Source organism: Poromitra crassiceps, assembly GCF_964638095.1.
Source record: "Poromitra crassiceps genome assembly, chromosome: 28".
NCBI lineage: Eukaryota > Metazoa > Chordata > Actinopteri > Beryciformes > Melamphaidae > Poromitra > Poromitra crassiceps.
Genome location: NC_139651.1, coordinates 2,828,694 through 2,848,693, shown reverse-complemented (window position 1 = coordinate 2,848,693; position 20,000 = coordinate 2,828,694). Strand labels below are relative to the sequence as shown.

Genomic DNA, 20,000 nt, shown 5'->3' with positions numbered 1-20,000 from the left:
CACACACACACACACACACACACACACACAGAGTCCAGTCATACCGGATTGTGAAGGACATCATGACATGAATCTATCAGTCACCATCCACAGCGTTTGCTTGACTTCCTGTCTTCTACCTTCTTCTACCTCAGGTCAGAAGCGAAGAAGACCAAGGTGAAGAGGAAAACCAACAATCCCCAATATGACGAGGTGTTCTACTTTGAGGTGAGAGTCTTGTGGATGTGTGATGCTTTACCCATGATATGTATGGTGTGTAGTGTATTTATTGATCTATGTATGCTAGGGATGTCACAATATATCGTCCCACAATATATCGCGATATCAAAACGTGACAATATGTATCGTTGAGATGAAATCTCATATCGCGAGAAAAAGAAGCTGAACATGGTGGCACTGATCTGCATCTGATTGCATGCTGGCTCTCCTTTTCATTGCTTTGTTTGAACAGACGAGGGACGTTACAGACACGGAGGATGAAAATGGTGAAATGACTCAAATTAGTGTGGAGGATGCTCCCTCAACTTACAAATCGATCGCAAAAAAATATTGTTAAAATATCGTATCGTATCGTTATTGTGAGCCCAATATCGTGTATCGTACTGAACTGAGTGTATCGTGACACCCCTAATGTATGCATATTATAAATACATATGCATACATACACCCACATGCTCATACACAAAGAGATGGTGAGAGTACTAGAATGTCCTGTTCAAGTAGAGCTAGTTCAGCAAAAACGTGATGTCAATAAAAGTACAATTTAAAAGGTACACAGAAATGTTACTCAATTACAGTAATGCAGCTAAACCTAATTGGTGACTTCCACCCTTGCACACACACACACTGTATTCATACAGTACATACTGTATTCATACAGTACACACACACACACACACACACACACACACACACATTGTATTCATACAGTACATACTGTATTCATACAGTACACACACACACACACACTCTCACACACACACACACACACACACACACACACTCTCACACGCTGCCCCTGTTAACCCTCGCTCAGCAGCGGCACATGAAGCCCCTCCCCTCGGCACATGAAGCTCCTCCCCTCCGCACTGCGACAAGACAGCAGGACAAGAGTATGATTGATTCAGACAAACCACCAAACAATCTGCCCCATTGATTTCTATCTGAACAGACCCGCTCATATTCTCCCTCCACCACACAAACAAGACGCCGCATACGATGTGGTGCCGACACCCCGCAGCCCCCCCTCTGTGTGACACACACACACATAGACCCTCTATAACACGGACACGCCACCCTCTGTGTGTGACACACACACATAGACCCTCTATAACACGGACACGCCACCCTCTGTGTGACACACACACATAGACCCTCTACAACACGGACACGCCACCCTCTGTGTGTGACACACACACATAGACCCTCTACAACACGGACACGCCACCCTCTGTGTGTGACACACACACATAGACCCTCTACAACACGGACACGCCACCCTCTGTGTGTGACACACACACATAGACCCTCTACAACACGGACACGCCACCCTCTGTGTGACACACACACATAGACCCTCTATAACACGGACACGCCACCCTCTGTGTGACACACACACATAGACCCTCTATAACACGGACACGCCCCCCTCTGTGTGACACACACACATAGACCCTCTATAACACGGACACGCCACCCTCTGTGTGACACACACACATAGACCCTCTATAACACGGACACGCCCCCCTCTGTGTGACACACACACATAGACCCTCTATAACACGGACATGCCACCCTCTGTGTGTGACACACACACATAGACCCTCTATAACACGGACACGCCACCCTCTGTGTGACACACACACATAGACCCTCTATAACACGGACACGCCCCCCTCTGTGTGACACACACACACACACACACACATAGACCCTCTATAACACGGACATGCCACCCTCTGTGTGACACACACACATAGACCCTATATAACACGGACACGCCACCCTCTGTGTGACACACACACACATAGACCCTCTATAACACGGACACGCCACCCTCTGTGTGACACACACACATAGACCCTCTATAACACGGACACGCCACCCTCTGTGTGACACACACACACATATACCCTCTATAACACGGACACGCCACCCTCTGTGTGACACACACACACATAGACCCTCTATAACACGGACACGCCACCCTCTGTGTGACACACACACACACATAGACCCTCTATAACACGGACACGCCACCCTCTGTGTGACACACACACATACATAGACCCTCTATAACACGGACACGCCACCCTCTGTGTGACACACACACACATAGACCCTCTATAACACGGACACGCCACCCTCTGTGTGACACACACACATACATAGACCCTCTATAACACGGACACGCCACCCTCTGTGTGACACACACACATAGACCCTCTATAACACGGACACGCCACCCTCTGTGTGACACACACACATACATAGACCCTCTATAACACGGACACGCCACCCTCTGTGTGACACACACACACATAGACCCTCTATAACACGGACACGCCACCCTCTGTGTGACACACACACACATACATAGACCCTCTATAACACGGACACGCCACCCTCTGTGTGACACACACACATAGACCCTCTATAACACGGACACGCCACCCTCTGTGTGACACACACACACATAGACCCTCTATAACACGGACACGCCACCCTCTGTGTGACACACACACATACATAGACCCTCTATAACACGGACACGCCACCCTCTGTGTGACACACACACATACATAGACCCTCTATAACACGGACACGCCACCCTCTGTGTGACACACACACACATAGACCCTCTATAACACGGACACGCCACCCTCTGTGTGACACACACACATACATAGACCCTCTATAACACGGACACGCCACCCTCTGTGTGACACACACACATAGACCCTCTATAACACGGACACGCCACCCTCTGTGTGACACACACACACATAGACCCTCTATAACACGGACACGCCACCCTCTGTGTGACACACACACACACATAGACCCTCTATAACACGGACACGCCACCCTCTGTGTGACACACACACATAGACCCTCTATAACATGGACACGCCACCCTCTGTGTGACACACACACACATAGACCCTCTATAACACGGACACGCCACCCTCTGTGTGACACACACACACATAGACCCTCTATAACACGGACACGCCACCCTCTGTGTGACACACACACACACATAGACCCTCTATAACACGGACACGCCACCCTCTGTGTGACACACACACATACATAGACCCTCTATAACACGGACACGCCACCCTCTGTGTGACACACACACATACATAGACCCTCTATAACACGGACACGCCACCCTCTGTGTGACACACACACATAGACCCTCTATAACACGGACACGCCCCCCTCTGTGTGACACACACACATAGACCCTCTATAACACGGACACGCCACCCTCTGTGTGACACACACACATAGACCCTCTATAACACGGACACGCCCCCCTCTGTGTGACACACACACATAGACCCTCTATAACACGGACATGCCACCCTCTGTGTGTGACACACACACATAGACCCTCTATAACACGGACACGCCACCCTCTGTGTGACACACACACATAGACCCTCTATAACACGGACACGCCCCCCTCTGTGTGACACACACACACACACACATAGACCCTCTATAACACGGACATGCCACCCTCTGTGTGACACACACACATAGACCCTCTATAACACGGACACGCCACCCTCTGTGTGACACACACACACATAGACCCTCTATAACACGGACACGCCACCCTCTGTGTGACACACACACACACATAGACCCTCTATAACACGGACACGCCACCCTCTGTGTGACACACACACATACATAGACCCTCTATAACACGGACACGCCACCCTCTGTGTGACACACACACATACATAGACCCTCTATAACACGGACACGCCACCCTCTGTGTGACACACACACATAGACCCTCTATAACACGGACACGCCCCCCTCTGTGTGACACACACACATAGACCCTCTATAACACGGACACGCCACCCTCTGTGTGACACACACACATAGACCCTCTATAACACGGACACGCCCCCCTCTGTGTGACACACACACATAGACCCTCTATAACACGGACATGCCACCCTCTGTGGGTGACACACACACATAGACCCTCTATAACACGGACACGCCACCCTCTGTGTGACACACACACATAGACCCTCTATAACACGGACACGCCCCCCTCTGTGTGACACACACACACACACACATAGACCCTCTATAACACGGACATGCCACCCTCTGTGTGACACACACACATAGACCCTATATAACACGGACACGCCACCCTCTGTGTGACACACACACACATAGACCCTCTAACACGGACACGCCACCCTCTGTGTGACACACACACACATAGACCCTCTATAACACGGACACGCCACCCTCTGTGTGACACACACACACATAGACCCTCTATAACACGGACATGCCACCCTCTGTGTGACACACACACACATAGACCCTCTATAACACGGACATGCCACCCTCTGTGTGTGACACACACACACATAGACCCTCTACAACACGGACACGTCACCCTCTGTGTGTGACACACACACACACATATACCCTCTATAACACGGACATGCCACCCTCTGTGTGACACACACACACATAGACCCTCTATAACACGGACATGCCACCCTCTGTGTGACACACACACACATAGACCCTCTATAACACGGACACGCCACCCTCTGTGTGTGACACACACACACATAGACCCTCTATAACACGGACACGCCACCCTCTGTGTGTGACACACACACACATAGACCCTCTATAACACGGACACGCCACCTTCTGTGTGACACACACACACATAGACCCTCTATAACACGGACACGCCACCCTCTGTGTGACACACACACACACATAGACCCTCTATAACACGGACACGCCACCCTCTGTGTGACACACACACACATAGACCCTCTATAACACGGACACGCCACCCTCTGTGTGACACACACACACACATAGACCCTCTATAACACGGACACGCCACCCTCTGTGTGACACACACACACATAGACCCTCTATAACACGGACACGCCACCCTCTGTGTGACACACACACACATAGACCCTCTATAACACAGACACGCCACCCTCTGTGTGTGACACACACACACATAGACCATCTATAACACGGACACGCCAACCTCTGTGTGTGACACACACACACATAGACCCTCTATAACACGGACACGCCACCCTCTGTGTGACACACACACATAGACCCTCTATAACACGGACACGCCACCCTCTGTGTGACACACACACACATATACCCTCTATAACACGGACACGCCACCCTCTGTGTGACACACACACACACATAGACCCTCTATAACACGGACACGCCACCCTCTGTGTGACACACACACACATAGACCCTCTATAACACGGACACGCCACCCTCTGTGTGACACACACACACACACATAGACCCTCTATAACACGGACACGCCACCCTCTGTGTGACACACACACATACATAGACCCTCTATAACACGGACACGCCACCCTCTGTGTGACACACACACATACATAGACCCTCTATAACACGGACACGCCACCCTCTGTGTGACACACACACACATAGACCCTCTATAACACGGACACGCCACCCTCTGTGTGACACACACACATACATAGACCCTCTATAACACGGACACGCCACCCTCTGTGTGACACACACACATAGACCCTCTATAACACGGACACGCCACCCTCTGTGTGACACACACACACATAGACCCTCTATAACACGGACACGCCACCCTCTGTGTGACACACACACACACATAGACCCTCTATAACACGGACACGCCACCCTCTGTGTGACACACACACATAGACCCTCTATAACATGGACACGCCACCCTCTGTGTGACACACACACACATAGACCCTCTATAACACGGACACGCCACCCTCTGTGTGACACACACATAGACCCTCTATAACACGGACACGCCACCCTCTGTGTGACACACACACACACATAGACCCTCTATAACACGGACACGCCACCCTCTGTGTGACACACACACATACATAGACCCTCTATAACACGGACACGCCACCCTCTGTGTGACACACACACATACATAGACCCTCTATAACACGGACATGCCACCCTCTGTGTGACACACACACACATAGACCCTCTATAACACGGACACGCCACCCTCTGTGTGACACACACACATACATAGACCCTCTATAACACGGACACGCCTCCCTCTGTGTGACACACACACATAGACCCTCTATAACACGGACACGCCACCCTCTGTGTGACACACACACACATAGACCCTCTATAACACGGACACGCCACCCTCTGTGTGACACACACACACACATAGACCCTCTATAACACGGACACGCCACCCTCTGTGTGACACACACACACATAGACCCTCTATAACACGGACACGCCACCTTCTGTGTGACACACACACATACATAGACCCTCTATAACACGGACACGCCGCCCTCTGTGTGACACACACACACACATAGACCATCTATAACACGGACACGCCACCCTCTGTGTGTGACACACACACACATAGACCCTCTATAACACGGACATGCCACCCTCTGTGTGACACACACACATACATAGACCCTCTATAACACGGACACGCCACCCTCTGTGTGTGACACACACACACATAGACCCTCTACAACACGGACACGTCACCCTCTGTGTGTGACACACACACACATAGACCCTCTATAACACGGACACGCCACCCTCTGTGTGACGCACACACATACATAGACCCTCTATAACACGGACACGCCACCCTCTGTGTGACACACACACACATAGACCCTCTATAACACGGACACGCCATCTATCACGCTGCTGTCGGGATTCTTCTTCTTCTTTTTTTGATGGGGGGAGAAACTGCTCTCATTGTTCTCCACTGAGCCTCAGTGGACCTTGCCACATTGTGCTCTCTGATGGCTCTCCAATTTGGGTCCAAATCAGGAATGGCGTGGAGCCCTGCCCTGCCAGATAGTGAGCCTCATACCACTTTCATACCAATGAGCGGGGTTGGGCGAGTTCAACCGTCGTCTTTCTTTTCCCAGTTCACGCCAAATCAGTCGACAACCCTGGTCATGACAATTCACATAGGACCCGGGTCACAACCCGGGACAGATGCATACCAATTAGGCTATTAGCATAACTAATAGCAACCCGGGTGGTGCCATTCACACTGAAATGAACCCTTGTCCGACCCGGTTCAGGCAACCCAGGTTAACGCTTTCGTACCCAGAATCAACCTGGGTATAACCAGTGTTGGGCAAGTTACTTTCCAAATGTAATATACTACATATTACTAGTTACTTTCATTTGAAAGTAATAAGTTACTTTACAATATTACTTTCTGTGTAGAGTAACTCATTACTTATTATTACACTACTTTTGCATTACTTTTACCAAAACAACAGCAGTAGCAGAATGACATCACCGCCACGGAACCATCCCGAAAAACAATTTAAACCGTCTTGAAGTCACTGTAAACAATCCAAAATTCTAAATGTTATTATTTTCCTTTGTTATTGTCATCTATAGTGCTTATTTGCATAAAAACACAGTTTGATTAGGAAATTATTGTATCTTTTCTATTATGTGCTTTGATTTAATAAAATGTAACTCAATTTGTAACTTGAGTTACTAGACACTAGACACTAACTGGTATAATATTACTGAAATCCTATAAGTAATAAGTTATATTACTGAGTTACTGCTAAAAGTAATATATTACATGTAATATGTTACTTTTGTAATGAGTTACCCCCAACACTGGGTATAACCCTGGTTGGACCTTTTGGTGTGAAGAAGGGTGTGATTTGGGTCAAGGTTCAGGTTACTGAAACAAAGAAGACAGGGTTCCTCTTTTACTGTTCAGCGAGCTGTGAGCGACCCTCCCATCCCAGCCCGGCCACGCGCTGCTAGTTTGTGTATAAACGCTCCTTCCTTATTATATCACTTGTGTTATTTTACGATTTCGAAATGAGCAGTAAGAAATGGCTGCAGCTCCCTCAGGATGAAGTCGATGCTAATGTTGTGTTTGTGTCTGCAGGTGACGCGGCCTTTGAGTTACACCAAGCGTCAGTTTGATGTTGAAGAAGAGGATGTGGACAAACTGGCACTGAGGTAAGCCGACCATTCGCCGATGTGCGGTGTGTGTGTGTGTGTGTGTGTGTGTGTGTGTGTGTGTGTGTGTGTGAGACTGTAGCTTCAGCCCTCAACTCGGGTTTCATTTTCAGAGTCTTCCCCATTCTGACCGCGGTGTCATGTGTGTCTGTGTGGGTGTGCGCGTGTGTGTACGTGTGTGTTGTGTTGTGTTCAGGGTGGACCTGTGGAACGCCAGCAACCTGAAGTTTGGAGACGAGTTCCTGGGAGGCGTGCGGGTTCCTCTCAAGGTCCTCGGCCAGGCGGGGGTCCACGACGCATGGTGAGATGTGAACAGCACTGCTTCACTTCTCTGTTTGAGGACTGTTTTTCTTTAGAGTGTTTCCACTGCACACGTAAAGTACTGTGCTGTACCTGTGCTTGGCCCGGGTACGGTTTTGTTAGGGTTTCTCAGTTTTCTGGCATGCTATCCAGAATGCGCATAAATAGTGCAATAATAGCAACCAGCAACAACCAGTACCGACATCAACAAGAGACACGGCTGACCTACTGGAGGCCGGGATTGTATCTTTCTGATGGAAAAGTAAACATGGTTTTGTTACAGATTGGCTCCCCTTGGGCCAAACGATTTGAGTGAAAATCATTTGGCCAATCTGTGTCATTTTGAAAATGGCGGAACAGAGCGATGGCACGCATCGTTACTCAAAGTTTGGTCAAGATCCAATCAGTGCGGTCCGAGATGTTGTGCGTGACGGACCCGAAACACAACAGCCATACAAGCTGCAGCAGCAGCAACAGTATCCAAATGTCCAGCCTCCACTCATAACAATGAATAGGAATAAATACATAAATAAATACACATATTTAGTTTTTTTTTGCCTTAGTTGAGTTATTATAATTTCACAAAAATTGAAGCAAAAACACTGTAGCTCATCAGCTGTAAGGGGACATTCACACCAAAAGTGTTTTTTTTCAGTCAGAACGCTATGAAAATCATGTTGAGAGCGCTTCCATTGTGCACAAAACACAGCGCACGGAGCGGTTTTTTTGTGCTCCGTTTTCTTTTCACCTGCAGTCGCGTGCAGTACAGATCAGAACACAACGACCACACGGACGGTAGCCAGCTGGTTTCGTCTGTTTGATGTTGTTCACTGTCAACATGAAAGACAGATTATTGGCAATTCTGGCAGCAGCCGAGGTTGAAAATCCCTCGGGAGGAGAAAAGGTAGGAGGAGTGAAAAAGACGAGCAGGGCGCTTTTCCTCTAATGTTCAACTTTTTTCAGCTTTAAAAATGCCCAGAGCGCTCCTCCAAAAACAACAGACGCCACCAGCGCTGAAACGCCGGGTGCGTTCGTTAAAAGAGGAGCACGTCTAGCGCGTCCTTACATAGAGAATGAATTGCAGAAAGACGCTGGCAGCTCCAAAAACACTTTTGGTCTGAATGTCCCCTTACTAATCTATTTTCCCTTTATAACTGTGTCCCTTTATAATCCATCCCCACCCTCACCACCACCACCACCACCACCTCCTTCTCCAGGTACTTCCTGCAGCCCAGGGAGAATGGAGGGAAGTCGGTGAAGGTAGAAGAGCTGGGCTCCCTGCGTCTCAACATCGTTTACACTGAGGACCACGTCTTCCCCACCGAGCACTACACCCCCCTCCGAGATCTGCTCTTACACTCTGCTAACGTAGAGGTGTGTGCGTGTGTGTGTGCGTGTGTGTGTGTGTGCGTGTGTGTGCGTGTGTGTGTGCGCATGTGTGTGTGCGTGTGCGTGTGTGTGTGACATTTGAGTTGTAAACCTGGGAAGTGAGGAGATTTTAGGAAAGTGAGGACTCACTTTCTCAAACACCTTCAAAGGGCTGTTTGAAGGTTAAGACTTGGTTTTAAGGGTTAGGTTAGAATTGGGTTTAGGTTAGGGTAAGGGTCAGAGTTATGCATTTAGTTGTGATGGTTAAGATTAGGGTTAGGGGCTGAGTAATGCTAACCTGACTCTGCCAGATGGGGGCGGTATTGTGTTGTGAACACAATACAGCCCCCGTCTGCCTGTTCGGAGGGAGGGGAACTGGTTGGAATAGCGTGATCCTCCCACGTGCTATGTCCTACCGGTGAAGCTTCCCCTGTCAGGTGAAAAAGAAGCGGCTGGCTAACTGCCCATGTCTCGGAGGAAGCATGGAGCCAGTTTCGGCTCTCCCCAGATTGGCAGAGGGTGGAGCAGCAACCAGGATAAATACATTAAAATTTGCACTAACGGGGGATAAAAAGAAATTGATAAAAAATCTGGACAAAAATATAAGAGAAAAAAAAAACAATGTCCTCACTAAGATAGCTGTCCAAACCTGTGTGTGTGTGTGTGTGTGTGTGTGTGTGTGTGTGTGTGTGTGTGTGTTTGTGCCTGCTCCTCTACATGTTGACCCTCCTCCGTCTCCTCTGTTGCAGCCTGTATCGGCGTCCACGGCTCACATCCTGGGGGAGGTGTGTCGAGAGAAGCAGGAGGCGGCCATTCCCCTCGTGCGCCTCTTCCTTCACTACGGCAAGATTGTGCCTTTCCTCAGCGCCATCGCTCACGCCGAAGTCAACCGCACACAGTGAGTGTCTCGTGGCAGCTGCTCCTGCCAGGGTCCTTCGCGCCGGATGCCAGGAGCCGCTGGTCGTCAGCCAGCACCTGTTGTGATTGTGTTATACCTTTTAGTGCAGCATCGGTGAGAGATGGGCACGGTTCAGGGTGGTGATTTGCTGTGGGGTTTGCATCCCACACAAAGCGCTTTTATCACAGCAGAGGAAGATGCAGGTTTGAGCAGCTACCGAGGAACTTTTAACTTGTTATGATGAAGCCGTCTAAATTTAATATGGATGCCTCACACTTTACCTACATCAGAAAATGAGACCAGCAGCGAGGAGATCTGTGATTAGATTTTTCTTCTTCTAAATGCCTGTGCACACTGGTCGGGCACACATGCGTCCCCGTGTCACGTCCGTGTGAAACTGGTTGTATTTTTTGTTCCGGCCGGCGAATAAACCAATAGCGTCAACCTTATGCAGTGAATAAAACAGCAGGGAAGGCTCGCTGACTCGGCTCGCTGTTCAGGAAATGCAATCTTTGTTTCCGGGAGTACACTACCACTTTTGTCCACAAGGGGCCGCTAGAACCAACACAAAACGAAAGTTCCTCGTAGCTGCTTTAAGAAGTTCCAAGCTTGTTCCTCTAGCAGATAGAAAATGCTGTCAGTAGTATCAGTAATATTTGTGAATATCTTCACCATGAGCCAACTGAATTTGATATATTTGGGGTTTGGAACTGATGTTTAACTGATAAATTAGCTAAACAATTAACAGTATTAATTCAAGTGACATTAGAGGTTTGGCCATCCTGTTGGGTGCGCATGTGTTGACGATGACAACACTGTTGGGGCTTTTATTTTGTTCAAATGCACGCAACCACAGTAATATAATTCACTTAGGATATTAACACGTTCATTGCCAACGACGTACTGATACGTCAAGCAGAATCCAACCGTTCACTGCCAGCGACGTATGGATACGTCAAAAAAATCGTTTTTTTTTTTTTGACGGTGGATCGTTGATCTGGCCCTTTTGCATCTTCTATTATACTGTTAGAGCCGCCGGGCGTGTGCAATCCATTCCGCCGACCCACTGAGTGGCGACGGTGCTCAGACTATTGAGTGTTGTTTGGCCAGAAACGCACGCATTCCAGCTGAGCTCAACCGAGGACCCAGAAGCGAACGAGCCTCATTCTCATACTGTAGGCGAAAACCTTTCACACGGGCGCACGGCGGTGGGGGCTTCCAAAGGTGGACTGGGTGGAAAGCACACTTTGAAGCGCGCAGCATAAGCCTAGAGTCACACAAGGCTTCGTCAAAGCTCTCAACCGAAAATCCAAGAACGGATTAAGCCACATCCACGCTCGCCGACGAGGGGCCGCCAGAGAGAGAGGCTGCTGCTCACTGCTCAGACAGGCAGGAGAGACTGGCTTGTGACTGACAAACGCTGCTGAAATCCACCAGACACGCCCACGGAGGGAGGAGTTGTAAGGAGAGGGGGTGCGGGTGCTGCTATGGAGGAAATTACTGTTCAGAACTATATTGTTTATGTCTGATAGTCTCACTGATGCCAAAAATAAATGGTTAAAGTGACTGTTTGATATTGAATTTCACAAAACTGCGATTATCTCAGCTTTTTGTCTCAGACGCTGAAACCATGCTGTACTCAACGGCTAATATCTACATAACTACTAACTCTACAAACTAACTCTTTTAGACAGAGAAAGCACACATTCTATTAGTACTTTTGTGAACTTTGTGTTGACAAACTCCAAGCAGAAAATTATCCTTGGCTCTTGTAAAATGAGCCAGAATCCTCAAAAAAACCCTCTGGCAAAAGCTACCTACAGTAAAAAAAAAAAGGCTGGCAGTGAATGTGTTAAATAACTCCCTGAACGCATATTGTGTTGAGGTATGTACTGTCTATTATTAGTGCTTACTTGGACATAAATGTTGGTTTTGTTTGTGCTAAAACACCCTGCATTCCTCTGTTAGGGATCCTAACACCATTTTCCGGGGGAACTCTCTGACCTCCAAGTGTATTGATGAGACCATGAAGCTGGCAGGGATGCACTATCTGCAGGTCACACTCAAGCCAATCATAGACGAGGTACGATGCTACTCTGATTCTGATTCTGATTCTGATTCTGATTCTGATTCTGATTCTGATTCTGATTCTACTCTCCTCCACTCCCATGTCTCTTTCACTTACTTCTGTCTCTTTGAGTCTCTTTACCACATTTCTTTCTCTGTGGATGTTTTGCAATATCAGTGCCAAATCAAAGATGAATGCATGTTTCGATCAAGTTAAAAAGATATTGAATAAAGTTATTCTGATTCTGATATTTCAATGCTTCTTCTAAATGTTTACAGATCTGCACAGAACACAAGTCGTGTGAAATTGACCCAGTCAAGCTCAAAGAGTCGGAAAACCTGGACACCAATAGGGTAAGAAGTGTGTGTGGGGGGCAAGGTGGCGGTGGCGCCCTACAGCTAGAAGGTCCTGGGTTCGATTCCCACCTGGGACGCTGTGAGCGCTGAAGGAGTGCGTGCCCGTCCGCATGTCCTCGAGTGCCCACCGCCCGGGTGGGGTCGTCAAAAGGGCCTTTCTGTGTCGAGTTTGCATGTTCTCCCCGTGCCCCCTGGGGGGTTCCTTCATATAGGAACCCCTCACCAAAAACATGCAATATCCTGGTCGCTGAAGTGGTGCCTCCTCTGGTCGTTCGGGGCACCTGTTCGGAGGGAGGGGAACTCGTTGGAATAGCGTGATCCTCCCACGTGCTATGTCCTACCGGTGAAGCTTCCCCTGTCAGGTGAAAAGAAGCGGCTCGCTACTGCTCATGTCTCGGAGGAAGCATGGAGCCAGTTTCGGCTCTCCCCAGATCGGCAGAGGGTGGAGCAGCAACCAGGATAAATAAATTAAAATTAGCACTAATGGGGGATAAAAATGGGATAAAAAAATCAGGGGTGTGTGTGTGTGTGTGTGTGTGTGTGTGTGTGTGTGTGTGTGTGTGTGTGTGTGTGTGTGTGTCTGTGTGTGATCTGACAAAACTGACCTGTGTCTCCTCTTCAGGAAAACCTCCGTCAGTACGTGGACCGTATCTTCAGCGTCATCACCACCTCTGGCGTTCGCTGCCCCACCGTCATGTGCGACATCTTCTTCTCCCTGAGAGAATCGGCCGCCACGCGTTTCGAAGGTAACTCACCGCCCGCACGCCTCACCAGGAAGCTACCAGGAAGGACAGGAAGTGGATGATAAAGGACAGGAAGCAGACAAGAAAGAACAGGATGTACAAGAGTTCCAAGGATACTTTTCTATTCGTTCAGGAAAAAGGCTTTATTGTGTTCTGTCGTTTGTGTCAAAACCCGAAGCCACTTAAACCTCCAACAAATTGATTGTGGTTACACATCTTTATCAGTCAATGGTCTTTATGCATTGCCCCAGTGCATTACGGTGCTGCCTCCTGTTGGCCATCACAGAGAACTGCAGTCACAGGAGTAACAAGCTGCTACCAGTACACTACCAGTCAACATTTTAGGCACAGATTTTTCTTTATTTTGATTACCGGTATTTTTCACATTTTAGGCATCAAAAACTATGAAATAACACAAATGGAATTATGCAGTGACCAAAAACATGTTAAACAAATCTAAACTATTTATTTTAGATTCTTCAAAGTAGCTGCAAAGGCTTTGGAAAGAAATTCATACATCAGGCATCAACTTAATAAAATAAAATTGAATTGAAATAAAATTCAAAAAATTTAGCATCAGCCTTTAGATGAAAATGGCTTTAAACATGGTACATTCAGTCAGCTGTGTCCAAACCTTTGACTGGTATGTGTATGTTATTTAAGCATGTTAAATATGGGTGTGTTGTTGTTGTTGTTGGTTACTCTCTAGTGGACCAAGATGTCCGATACACCGCAGTGAGCAGTTTTATCTTCCTGCGTTTCTTCGCTCCGGCCATCCTCTCCCCGAACCTGTTCCAGCTAAGGCCACACCATCCAGTGAGTTTTATTAAACATTTGCACGCACGCACACACTCGCACACACACACACACACACACACACACACACACACACACACACACACACACACACACACACACACACACACACACACACACACTATGTGTATGTATATATATATATATATATATATATATATATATATATATATACAGCATACACATACATGGGGGCACACACTCACACACACACACACACACACACACACACTATATATATATATATATACACTATATATATATATACCGTATATATACTGTACATATGTATACATGTATACAGCATACACATACATCGGGGCACAAACACACATACACACACACACACACACACTTGATTATGAATTCAGTGTTGTTGAATTTGAATTTCAATATATTCCACTGAAAGTACTGCTGAATTGATTCTACTGAGATCATTAAAAGTCGATGTTATTTTTGTTGAGTTTGGCCTAATCGTGTTAAGACTATTTCATATTACACTCAAATTAATGCTGATACAGTGACGTTGTTGATCTTTGGTTTTTTGTTTTGTTTGTTTTTTAGGACCCATCCACCTCGCGAACCCTCACCCTCATCTCCAAGACCATCCAGACCCTGGGAAGTCTAGCCAAGTCTAAATCTGTGAGTTTCTCACATGCTCATATGCTTCTAATATTTTCATACTGGTGCCTTAACGAGCCTCTGTTTGCCTTGCGGCCTTCACAAAAGAATTCAAACTACTTTCTCTCTCTCTCTCTCTCTCTCTCTCTCTCTCTCTCTCTCTCTCTCTCTCTCTCTCTCTCTCTCTCACTCTCTCTATCCCTCTCTTTGTCCATTTCAAGGCCAATTTCAAAGAGTCTTACATGGCTGCATTTTATGACTACTTCAATGAGCAGAAATATGCGGATGCTGTGAAGAATGTGAGTGTTTGGTTTCTTTCCTTTTTACAGACATAGTATTTCCGCCCCTTTGTAGACACTAGGGTTAAAGATTTCCATTTTGTCTTATCAGATGTTTAATTATATAATTGGATCAGTGTGTTTGATGAGAATGGAGATGTGGTACATACGGGGCACAAACACCAGATGAAATGTGTTGATGCTTTGTTTGCCTCCACAGTTCCTGGACCTGATCTCCTCCTCTGGGAAGTGGGATCAGAAGAGTATTGAGACGCCCATCATGCTGAAGGAGGGGTAAGGAACCAACCCGTTATAATATTAAAGAAAAGAAATATCAGAATGCACATCATTCCTATCACTAGTCGTCAACCACTCAATATTTGTGAGCATGAACTTTCCTAGAAAGGCTCAAATATGTGCTATCAGACTAACTTTGAAGACTCATAGAAAGCTAGTTTGAGATTTTACATCCAAATGAGCTTTCAAGCAACGTCATGTGAAGAAAATGTGCCCATATCTTATTAAAGGTATACTGCAACTATTTCATTTAAAAGACATTATATAATTATACAAAAGTTTCCCCTCAAAATGATCAGTTGGCCCATATAATAGTGTAGCAGTGTGTTTATGTTGAGAGACGCTGCGCCCTGTGTGTATATGATGGGACATTGTTTTGCTGTGTTCTGTGTTTATGCGGTCAAGCGCGGCTGTGTTTATGTGGAGAGAGAGAGCGCCGGTAAACCGTTCAAACTTAATTTAACTTTTCTTTCTGATAGTTTCACAGCTGTTATGTTAAAAACACAAATAAACGCACACATACCTCCAAACCATTGTGGGATGAGCTCCAAACTGATCTGGGAAGGAGCTCTATTTCCTGGTTTTAGTCCGCGCTGACTCCGCTCTGCTGAGGGTTCCCTCTATGAACACCTTAGCGATGCTATTGGCTGGGCTGTTGTGCTGTGAGTGATGTTATTGGCTGGTCGCTAAGACTCGCTATACATCCCACGTGGGATGATGTACCCGCCCAAATTCGTGCCGACCACAGCCAAACAAATGTAAACAGCACCAAAATCAGGCCACAAACACACTGTCACAGTATTTAGAGGGTTAGACTTGATGTTTTTGAGGGGAAATGTTTCCATAAGGATAAAAAAAAGTTTTTGAATGAAATAGTTGCACACATCAGCATGTGAACAAGTCGGATTGTGAATTGAGAGTGGGCCTTACTAATGACACACGGGCTGTTGATTGAGCCGATCGAATGGTTTTTAATAATATGTAACGAGGCTGTAAATGAAAGGAGGGTCACCTGAGCTCATCAGCATCCTCCTCACCCTCTTTTGTTTCTGCCACCGGGGGGCGCAGGAGTGTTAAACTCCTAATAAAGAGGGTTGATGGGAAGGGGTCAAAAGGCACGGATGGCAGGTAAGAGCGAAACTATGGACCGGCTTTGACCCTGTGCCCCCCCCCCCCCCCCCCACACACCACTGTGAACACTGTAACCCCCCCACCCCCACCCCCCGAGCCAACCATCCTCTCTCCCACCAACATCATGCACCACTAGATGCTGCTGCACTTTACTTTATATCTCAGGCTTCGTTAATGTGAAAGGACTCATGTCAGTTACAATTGTAGCAATCCTTCATTAACCTGCCCAGTGACCAGTTACCCTGATATGTACAAAATCATATATCACAATATGTTTTTTGACCAAATACCTCTATCGATATTGCAACAATATTGCAGGGATGACTATTGGTGCTTTCACAAAATACAATGACGTTTTCCATAAATAATCCTCAGCAATGTGGATATAATGTCTAAGTGGGTAAAGAAGGCAAATGAGGTAGAACAGTCTGGTAAGTTCAGAAAATATCATCACTTTACTGTAATAATGCAGCCTTTAAAACCAGGGAAAACCACACTTATGCCATATCACAATATTACGATATCCAAAATCTAAGATGATATATCTAGTCTCACGATATTGATATCATATAATGTCGATATATTGCCCAGACCTATTACGCTGTCTGACAATGTGCGATTGATATTTGTCATATTGTGTTCACATGGCAAAAATGGCAGAATGACGTGTCAAATGATTATAACGGTATAAAGTAAAGTGTTACCCCTTCGCCTGCTTAGCTCAGAGGTGTCGCTAGCGCGCTAATAGTCCTCTTCCTCTCCTCGACATGCTTGGTATGGCAGTGACAGCAGGGATTGGTTACTGTACAAACATTCCTGTCACACCTGACCCCTGACCCCTTGATACCCTTTGGCCGGCCTGTGACCGTCCGCCACCTGACCCTGCAGTACACTGGACTGTCCAGCACAGTCGCAGGCATCTTTGGTAGCCTCAACGCGAGACTCATCATCAGTTGTTCTTCCTTCAGAGTCTCGAATACGCGGGTCCTCTATCCACTGGGAGGTCGGCTCCAATGGCTTCACGCCATATACACGTTATCAATCACAATAAAACTGTGCCTACCTCAGACACAGTGTTGTTATCCAACCCTAGGGGCCAAGGTACTCCAAAATATTCTATAGTTTCCAATACCGAGACATCATTCACACGGAAGTGCCAAAGTTTTTAGCTCAGACACAGCCTTCTTCGGCTGTGTCATTTTGGGTTTCAACTGCTCCACAGCGCCGGATGTTATCGTTCGGTGCTGCTCAGTGGTTTGGTGGTGTACTGCAGTTTACAATTTTGAGCATCGGCTCCGGCATGTGAATAAGGGCTCGCTATTGGAAACTACGGAGTACCATGGCCCCCTAGGGTTGGATAACAACACTGTGTCTGAGGTAGGTATAGTTTTATTGTGATTGATAACGTGTATATCGCGTGAAGCCATTGGAGCCGACCTCCCAGTGGATATAGAAGGACCCGCGCATCCGAGACTCTGAAGGAAGAATGACTGATGATGAGTCTCGCGTTGAGGCTTGCATTTTGGTAGCTGTGCAGCCAGCACGCCTTTGGCTCAGTAGTGTGAGAAGAGTCTTGAGTCTCCCTCGAGGAGAGACGTGACGTCGGTGTGTTTTGAGCCCAGTACCTCGTATTCTGTGATTCCTCTGGCCCTCAAACTGTCAACCTGTGAAACGAGAAAAACCTCCTGGCGTTTCCTGTCCCCTTAACCTTTTGACCTTTGGTCTTGTACTGCTGACCCCTCTCCTCTATGGAGTGAGCTCCAAATTCACTTTGGGAAGTGTTGTCCTGCTAACGTTCTTGGAGGAGCAATGAATACAAGGAACTATGAGCATGTTGATGGAATGGTAATATTAGGCTAAAATGTCTATACTTGTGGATTGTCTTAGCTGGAATACAATACTGACATGTAGTAGGTTTGATAAGATGTAGATGAATCATTCATTTATACTCCTGCTACCTTACAGTACTGCACTGTTTTCACTAGGGGGGGGGTGTTTGGACACAATAGTACATAATAACATCACATAATACCACATGAGACAGAATAATGGGAATTACTTTTTGCCATACAAATATCACTATTGGAATATATTTTAAATATACATTTCTAATCTGTGAAGATCATTAAGTCCAATTCTCTCTTTTTTAGATTTATGATCAAGCGAGCGCAGGGGAGAAACCGGTTTGGTATGAAGAACTTCAAGAAGAGGTGGTTCCGCCTCACCAACCACGAGTTTACCTACCACAAAACCAAAGGTAACGCCAAAGGTTTGTTAGGATCTTCTTACACTTACGTTGGAGTGTTTTTCCCTTGTCTGTTTACATCATTCTGTGTGTGTGTGTGTGTGTGTGTGTGTGTGTGTGTGTGTGTGTGTGTGTGTGTGTGTGTGTGTGTGTGAGAGAGAGAGAGAGAGAGTTGTTTTTGGTCAGTCATTCAGTCTGCACATGGAGCGCTCCCAAAACACACGTGTTAAAGATTAAGTATCTGAGCAGGCAATGCATTTGTGCTGCAACAAAACAAGGTCACCCCGAAACACAATACTCACACACACGCGCACACACACACACACACACACACACACACACACACACACACACACACACACACACACACACACACACACACACACCACCACCACCACCAATCACAACAACAACAACAACAACACAGACTAACATTATCTCCATTCCACGCATTGTATTTTACGTCAAAATTTACTAATCATTGTCCACATTCCTCCATTGTATTCTTCCTTGTCCTTTGACACATCTGATGTATTTCCTTATCCCCCCAGGTGAGGGCGCTCTGT

At 47.0% G+C, this 20,000-nt stretch overlaps 1 protein-coding gene across 2 annotated transcripts in view; it reads left to right on the top strand.

The window, feature by feature from the left end:
- rasa3 (RAS p21 protein activator 3) overlaps positions 1-20,000 on the top strand; it is a 72,917-nt gene that overhangs the window by 47,355 nt on the left and 5,562 nt on the right. The window contains exons 7-20 of one of the 2 annotated variants that reach the window (XM_083662337.1): positions 135-207; positions 8,240-8,313; positions 8,510-8,614; positions 9,831-9,987; positions 10,731-10,879; positions 12,848-12,962; positions 13,226-13,300; positions 13,926-14,049; positions 14,756-14,862; positions 15,427-15,504; positions 15,705-15,782; positions 15,982-16,055; positions 19,340-19,446; positions 19,986-20,000. The exon at positions 19,986-20,000 is cut by the window's right edge and continues 68 nt beyond it. In XM_083662337.1, coding sequence (XP_083518463.1) covers positions 135-207; positions 8,240-8,313; positions 8,510-8,614; positions 9,831-9,987; positions 10,731-10,879; positions 12,848-12,962; positions 13,226-13,300; positions 13,926-14,049; positions 14,756-14,862; positions 15,427-15,504; positions 15,705-15,782; positions 15,982-16,055; positions 19,340-19,446; positions 19,986-20,000 — 1,331 coding nt within the window. Of the gene's footprint in view, positions 1-134; positions 208-8,239; positions 8,314-8,509; positions 8,615-9,830; positions 9,988-10,730; positions 10,880-12,847; positions 12,963-13,225; positions 13,301-13,925; positions 14,050-14,755; positions 14,863-15,426; positions 15,505-15,704; positions 15,783-15,981; positions 16,056-19,339; positions 19,459-19,985 lie in introns of both variants that reach the window. The other variant, XM_083662336.1, reaches the window with a different exon arrangement.